The 8,230-nt window shown below is 37.5% G+C and overlaps 1 protein-coding gene across 1 annotated transcript in view; it reads left to right on the top strand.

Annotated features, from left to right (window-relative positions):
- The window catches only part of CLMN (calmin), a 78,191-nt gene that overhangs the window by 50,869 nt on the left and 19,092 nt on the right, over positions 1–8,230 (top strand). The window contains exons 5-6 of the mRNA XM_015819068.1: positions 3,071–3,163; positions 7,070–7,260. Coding sequence (XP_015674554.1) covers positions 3,071–3,163; positions 7,070–7,260 — 284 coding nt within the window. The remainder of the gene's footprint in view (positions 1–3,070; positions 3,164–7,069; positions 7,261–8,230) is intronic.

The raw sequence follows: 8,230 nt of genomic DNA, 5'->3' as shown, positions 1-8,230 counted from the left end.
GAAACTTCCTGACAGTGAGAACAATTAACCAGTGGAACAACCTGCCTCCAGAAGCGGTGAATGCTCCAACACTGGAAGTTTTTAAGAAGAGACTGGACAGCCATTTGTCCGAAATGGTATAGGGTTTCCTGCCTGAGCAGGGGGTTGGACTAGATGACCTTCAAGGTCCCTTCCAACTTTACTATTATTATTATTAAAATGATGGTACAGGGGGAAAAAACTCTCCCTGTGTCTAGTTGTGTTCAGTTTTTCCTTAGTGGGAAGGGCCAATTCCAGAATGAAGGAAAAACAATCAAGTATAGATAGTCCTGGACTGTTAACCATTTGTTTAGCAACTGGTGGAGCCATGGTGGTGCAGTGGTTAGAATGCAGTATAGCAAGCTAATTCAGCTCACTGCCAGGAGTTCAAACCTCACCGGCTCAAGGTGGACTCAGCCTTCCATCCATCCAAGATCAGTAAAATGAGGACCCAGATTGTTGGGGGCAACAGGCTGACTCTGTAAACTGCTCAGAGAGGGCTGTAAAAAACTATGAAGTGGTATATAAGTCTAAGTGATATTGCTATTGTTTGAAGTTACAATGGCATTGAAAAAACCGTGATTTACAAATAGTCTTCACACTTATAACTGTTGCAGTGTTCCTATGGTGACAAAAATTTGGGTGCTTGGCAACCGTCATTTATTTACTATGTTCACATGACAAAAATTTGGGTGCTTGGCAACCGTCATTTATTTACCCAGGATCATGGGATCACCACTTATGACCTTCCCAGCTGATTTCTGACAAGCAAAGTCAATGGAAGAAGCTAAATTAGCTTAATGACTGCACGATTCAGTCAACTGCAGCAATTTGCTTAATAACTGTGGCAAAAGGTAAAATCAGGTGCATCTCACTGAACAAACTGCCTTCCTTAGCACTGGAAATTCTGATCCTAATTGTGGTTATAAGTTGAAGACTACCTATAAGTAACATGTTCTAGTGGCAGATATGCATTTGATGTAGTATTGCTTCTTTTTAGTTTATAATGTACGGTATTTATTCCTAAGGATGCTGAATCTAAAGTATGTTAATTTTTATACTTTTTTATAGTAAACTGAATACTTTGTGATCATGTAGTAGCATTTCATAAGTAAATTAATAGTAGGTTTTAGATAAGAGAATGTTGGAAAAATATTTAGAAGGTATATTTCTGCGCAGTATAGTCATTTTTGAAGAGTAATCTGTAGCTGCAAACCAGTAGTTTTTATTACTAAATAGATAACTATTAAATAGCTGCCATAGATTATTTTTGTTGGGACTCAGATGGACAAAGTGCATCCATTCCTGTCCTTTTTGGATTTTTCAGCAGTCTTTGATGCCATCAACCATATTAACCTTCTGGACCAGGGGTAGTCAACCTTGGCTCTTTTATGACTCATGGACTTCAACTCCCAGAATTGAAGTCCACCAGTCATAAAAGAGTCAAGGTTGACTACCCCTGTTCTGGACTGTCTGCAGTGATTGAGGAATGCAGTCACTATGTGCAGTTGTTATGGTCTTTCCTTGATGGATGATTCCACTTGAGGGTGAAGGGCAGGAGAAATTGACTAGAGACTACTCCCTTGTAGGAGGATGCAAGGACTGGTTCTCTTCCCCCTCCTATTTAACACTTACATGAAGTTGCTAAGCTAGACTGAACATTGTGTGGAAGTCCTGTTTCAGTGTCTGGAGGCTGCATGGTTCTGTGTAGAAAATAAGGAAAATGACCCTAATAGAGTTATACAGGCTTCATTTCCAAGATAAAAAGGGCTAAAACATTCTTAAACCCAGAATATCCAGACAATATTTAGAAGCTGCTCAGATAGCCATCTCCCTAATTCACTGACTCATAAGAAGGAGCAGGTACAGCAAAATCAGACTTACAAGATTCAGTTATTATAGCCAGCCTCAGTAAACGTAGATGTAGATATCTTGGGGAATTGATTATGTGGTCTAGTTTATCTAGAGGAATGATAGTCTGTATGGGAGAGGGCTTAAATTGATTCCTACTAACACAGAATTACTGTTTGTCCATTGGGATTCTTTGTTCATTTCAACAATCTCTCTGGACAGAGCAGCATTTTACCTGAAGGATCAGCTTTGTGACTTATGCGTTCTTCTGGACTCATGGCTTCTGCTAAAAAAGCTAGGACTGGCCAGAGAGGACTTTCTCCAGCTTTAGCTCATGCACCTGTTGCAATCCTACATGGAGTGGTTCTACCTACAGCAATTCATGTTCTCACCAAAACTTGCCTGGGCTACTGTACATGCTCTACATGAGGCTGCCTTTGAAGTTCACTTAGAAACTGCAATTGGTTCAACATGCAGCAGTCCATGTGCTGATCAGTATTCAACAGAAGGGAACATATTACACTAGTTTTCTGGGCTCTGTATTCATTGCCCACAGGTTTCTGAGTGCTATTTAAAGTGCTGGTCCTAACCTAGAAAGCCCTACATGGCTTGGTGTCTAGATATCTACAGGACTGCACATTCCAATTTGACCAGTTTAATCAACCCATGAATAACTATCAGTATTGCCACACTTTAGGAAGGTAAAGGAGGGCAAAGTTCAGTGATGCTGCTTTTCATTGATTGGTCTAGTTATTTGGGAGGGCCTCTCAATGAGCATCTAGTTTGGCTCCCACCTTGCATGGCTTTTGGAAGCTACTAGAAAATAGAGCTCTTCTGGAGAGCATTTGGATCTTGACACCATGTATATATCGTTTCTTAGATATTTATCTCTGCATTTCTGAGAGCCCTTAAGGATTTTGCAATTATAATAATACATCTATGATTATGGCAACAAGTGTGATAGAGGTGGATTGTGTATATTGTAAACTAGTACAGCTTATATAGAAGCGTAGATAGAAACAGTAGTCAGTAGCTATTGCACTGTAAAAAAGCACAATGTGACCAAAAATTACCTAGTCTTATTGAGAAATTTATATGGTACAAACATTCTCTAGTTCCACAACTGAACATCAATTATTTGACAAATGTACTTATTTATTTGAAAACATAACTTTGAAAAATGTAAACTGTTTTTCTTTAGGTAAAACTGGTTAGCATTGATGCATCTGAAATAGCAGATGGAAACTCCTCCATGGTACTGGGCCTGATATGGAACATAATCCTGTTTTTTCAGGTAAAAAAAAATCCAATGCTATAATTCACATTTTTCGCTTTCAACAGAAAACAGATTGGTATGCAAAAAAGGATACAAATGAAATAGATGCTTGCTGTCATCTGTATCTTTTTGTCTAACCACACTGCAAAATTTGGACCATGGCAATGATCCCATCACCTGAGCCTCATTACCTCTTTCTTTTCTACCTTCCTCTTCCTCCTCCTCAGGACATTTCCTTTGCCATCACAAATGGTTTTCTTCATCCAGTTACTTAAGTCCAGCCTGATTTAAATGCCTCTGGCTCTCATCCAAATCTTAGATCAGTCTCCAGTCATTGCATTCTTCATTTTAATGGTGTGCATCTTGCCAATTATGCTTTAAACAGAGATGCAAAACTTGAGGCCCCAGCATAAGGTTGCAATTGAACCTCTCAATCCTCAGATGTGAGTCCCAGAAACCCTTAAAACGAATTGTCATTTTTTTATTTTGATGGAGGGAAAAATTAACACATGGGGACAGTGTAGTACTACACTGTACATAGTATTTATGTTATGTAAATTTACTTACATTTACATTATGTTAAATCAAATTTAGGTATTATCCTTGGCTCTTTCCACTTTCTATCCTGTCCTAATGTAATTTTTGGAATGTGATTTCCAACATGCCACAAAAAGCCAAGTGCAGGACTCGGTCAAAAAATAAAAGTTGCGCACTGCTTTTTTAAACAGTTGTAGATGTGCATTGTTTTGCTGTACTAACACTGAAATTAAAATGTGAAATGTCACACAACAATTTACCCATGTAATCAATATGCTTCCAGCTATTTAAAAACACGAATTCAGAGCAGATCTAACTTGTCCCTATTTTATAAATTGGGAACCAGATTTTGGCCAAAAATACTTCTCGTTCATTTCTACCCTCTACAAATGTTGCTGTTTCTTCCACAAATGACCTTTAATGTGATTGAGAGTTCTATTTATGCCACCTTGATAGATTGAAAACATTACCCGATTACTAGATGTGGAAATCAGGACTTGAAAACTTTTCTGGGAGGGAGAACAGCAGGTCCTTTGAACCCAATGAATATTCTGTGTGTTTTACCTAAGCAGATCGTATGGCTCTTGAGTGAATTTGGGCCTTTTCCAGAAGGAGAGAACTGCCAGTTTTGTAGAAGAGATTTAATTATAACAATCTATTTAATCTATTGTCTTAGCTTCTTTACTTCCTTTTTACAATCATTTTTAAAAAATATTTAGTTGCTGCATAACTATGTCATTCTGAATTCTACACATATTAAAGTATATCTTTAGGAAACTTTGATTGATACTAGAGATTGTACCTACTGATGCCTTCAAGTAAATATGAATTGTTTCTGCTTACTCTAATTTGGGCAACTGAGTTATTACAAATTGCACAATTAAATTTTGCTAACTCCCAAACCCACAAAAGCCCCTTCACTCTCTGAAAAGACTTGGGGAGATAGATGCTATTTATTTATTTTGATCTATTTAATTTGTATAGCTGCCCATCTGACAAACATGGTTCTGGGAGGCTCATGCAGTTAAAAAAGAAAATCCAAAACTAAACAGATATAAATAAATAACCAAACAATAACAACAAAAACACATTAAAACACATTGCAACAATTAGATAATCATTGTGGATTTAATGTAAGGGAGATTGGGAGATTTAGAAGTGCTGATCTTCAGGGTAACAATTTAGCAAGTACTTCTCTGGAAACTCAACCCCCAGGATCATCTTTCCTCTAATTTTAAGAAAGGCAGTGAAATTTTCAGTCACATTTCAGGATTAAGTCCTACATGAGAACTTGATAGCCTGCAGCAGAGCGTATGAAATTTGTGCCCTCTTGCCACTAATATAATTTAAATAATTTACATCGCTCTCTTAAAAAAAGATCAATTGTAAGCATGTTTCTCCTCAATGGCCAATGAGCAACCACATTACTTTAAAAGAGATATATTACTTTGCAGTGTTTGGAAAGAAAAAAAACCCTATTGGTGACAAAGAGAGTTTGTTAAAATCACAAGCATTATTATTCTCATGAATCTGTTTTAAAAAGTATTAGGTGGAATAGTTAGCCCTCCTCATTTAGATTATTTGCCTAAGCAAGATTGATCAGATGTTGTTGATGATGATGATGCCTTTGCTCAGCCAACTGGACTCATTTCCCCCAATGATGGGTTTTTGATAGTTTTGTCAAACCTTTATAACTAGAAAATAAACATACTCATTCAACTAAAAAAATCTAACTAGAATGCTTAAAATCTTTATTTTTTCTTCAAAACGGTCAAATCAAAATAAATTTTCTTTGCTAGGGAAAGGAGAAGAAAAAAAAACCCGGCAACATTTCCAACCAGACACTGTTTGAGTAATGTATGTGTTTAGAATGGGCCAAACTTGATCAGATAATTATATAGTGTGAATGTGGTAAGAAAAACAAATGTTACCATTTCCTTTCAACTATTTTGCCATTTACTACTTTTCTTCCTGCTGCTTCCATTTCAGCTGCTATTTCCTAAATATGATTATTCCTTTAAAGGTGAGCCAAATTTTCAAATGGCAAAATGGGAGCTAACAAGCCAGGAAACATGAGAAGACATTTCCCCGCCCCACCATCTGTTAAAAAGTAAATATGTCAGGCCTTTGAAAAGAAAAGAATCTTCCATGCCTGGTGCTGCCTATTGCTCATTAAAAGATCAGGTTGTTTATCCTGTTCTACTGCAAAGTGACATTGGCATCGATTTTAGCATTGTCTTACTGCTATTATGTCATTCCAAAAATACATTCTTCATAAAGTTTAACACTTGTCTCCAAACTGTGCCTGCTCCTAGAAACTTGTTATCTCTTTCAAACTCTGGAGTATTTTTTTCCCCTTTCTATCATTTGGTAACTTTCCACCAAAAAGGCAGATTCTAATGAATCATGTTATTGCAATATATAAGGTAATCCATATTTAGTAGAAATACCTTTCTTTAACATGCTGGGTTCTTTTTCCATGAATGCTTGGGGCGGGGGGGAGATGTGATGTTCTGGCAAAGGCAAGAAGGGTTTGGAGAGAGTTCATGGGAACACAACTACAGGAAGGCAGAGAGTTTATACTGATTTCCCTGAAATCTGATGTTCAGGGAAGTAGAATTCTCAGATACCAAGGCAGATACATGAAGGCCTGCAGCACTAAAGAGGAAATAGCAGAAGCACTTTCCTTTTCTTAAGCAGGCTTTTCTGCTGTAATACAATCCCTATTCTGAAGAGAAAGAGATCTGTTTATGGAAAGGTGACTCTGTCCAATAGAAATAGATGGGTAGATTTATTATTGAGTCATAAGAAGAAGAAGAAAAATACAAAAGCTTACCTCTTAGTGAACAAAAGCAGTTCACATGCAGGATATATTTAAATCTTTGCTGTGCAACTACATTATTAATGGCTAAGGCACATTACTTAGCAATAGTTGCAAATGTATCATTTGCCCCCATTGTAATATAAGCAAATTATATTTTGCAATCTCTTAAAGCTGAGGAAATAAAGTAGAATATTGTCCACAGAATAAATATGTTAACTCTTTAAATGAGCATGTTTGTGGATTGTTTATTTACAGCACCCATAGCTTGCCCCAGATCTGGGCCATGTTACTGCAAAAGATTGGCTGTTGAAAAGTGCTGTGCATTTTTATTATATATATTGGAATGCCAGTCGCCAATGCTAATGATGTAGGGTATGGCCAGCTGTTTTCAGGTGCATTACACTGGCCTTAGCTGAATTCTGGGTCAGCACTGAAGAGGTGCCTGCAAGCAGTCTCTTGCCTAAAGCAATAAAAAAAGGGCTGATTGTCCGGAAAACAGCAAGACTAGATGATAGCTCTTTGTTTTGTACTTCTGATCTCGATAATTGCCTTTTTCATTACAGATAAAGGAACTTACAGGCAACCTCAATAGGAACTCCTCCTCATCTAGCCTGTCATCAGGGCCAAGTGGCCCTGATTCAGATACATCTCATCCCAGCACACCTAATGTTGAGAGAAACATGTCTGTTTCTGTGAAGGATCAGCGGAAAGCAATCAAGGCTCTTTTAACTTGGGTTCAAAGGAAAACTAGAAAGTAAGTTGATTCCCCTCCTCATTTTTTAAAAAACACCAAGTCAATTTCATTGCCTGTTAGATGGAAGAAAAATGTTCTGTTTTGATCTGTTTAAAAGCAATGTAAAGAGGTTCTAGTACAAGAACAGAATGTAACTGAGCCTGTTATCAAGCTGATTAGCTTTCCTGACCTTTCTGTTCTGTGATCTTTGGGTTGATAATGCAAAGATTTTCTCTGCAATTGATGTCTTTGTGCAAACCTACATTACCATACAAAGATCACGTGAAACCAGAGTAAATGTACCCGTTCTCTCTCTTAGTAAGTTTTCTTGGAGAAAGTAAGGAGAATTATAATTTGTTAGAAAATTGAGCTAGAGTTCAGCTTTGTGATTCCACTTTCCCACTTCTATCCATTTATCTTGAAGAAGGAAAGGGGTATAATAATCTGTTTATCTGAAGGGAAGTTCCATTGTCCACAGATTAATTTTCATCTCTATATATACAGCTTAGCGTCTTTTGTGCTTGGAATGGTCAGTGGCTTCATTGCCAGTTAAAATGCTATTCTAAAATGCAAGCAGCTTCCATGCACCTTCCTTTCCATGTCTTCTTTAATGACTTCTTATAGAACAGTTTTGAAATGGGTCAGTGGAATGACAATGTTATGCACATCACATTTCTGCAAGAATATATTCTCGGTCAGAACTGTTTACCTAAGTTTTTTTTTTCCCTTGAAACAAAATTACAAAAAGCTTATGGTAATATTTTCAAATATTCATCTTGTGCAAAGATAGACATTCTCCAGCACTGAGATGGAGACTCCACCATTGGGTAGTAGACTGTATTCCTGCCCAATCAGATCAAGTCAGCCAAAGTTGCCACGCCCGTCCTGGACCGTTGGTCTCCAGTCTTTGACTTGATCTTGCCCAGGACAGACGTTGCAAGTTTGGCTCTAGGCAGGTACAGTCATTGGTGGATCTCCATTCCCCTCCTAA

The sequence above is a fragment of the Protobothrops mucrosquamatus genome, unplaced genomic scaffold, assembly GCF_001527695.2.
Source record: "Protobothrops mucrosquamatus isolate PMUCROS unplaced genomic scaffold, P.Mucros_1.0 scaffold856, whole genome shotgun sequence".
Lineage (NCBI taxonomy): Eukaryota > Metazoa > Chordata > Lepidosauria > Squamata > Viperidae > Protobothrops > Protobothrops mucrosquamatus.
The sequence above is the reverse complement of the archived record's forward strand: the minus strand, read 5'-3'. Positions and strand labels throughout refer to the sequence as shown.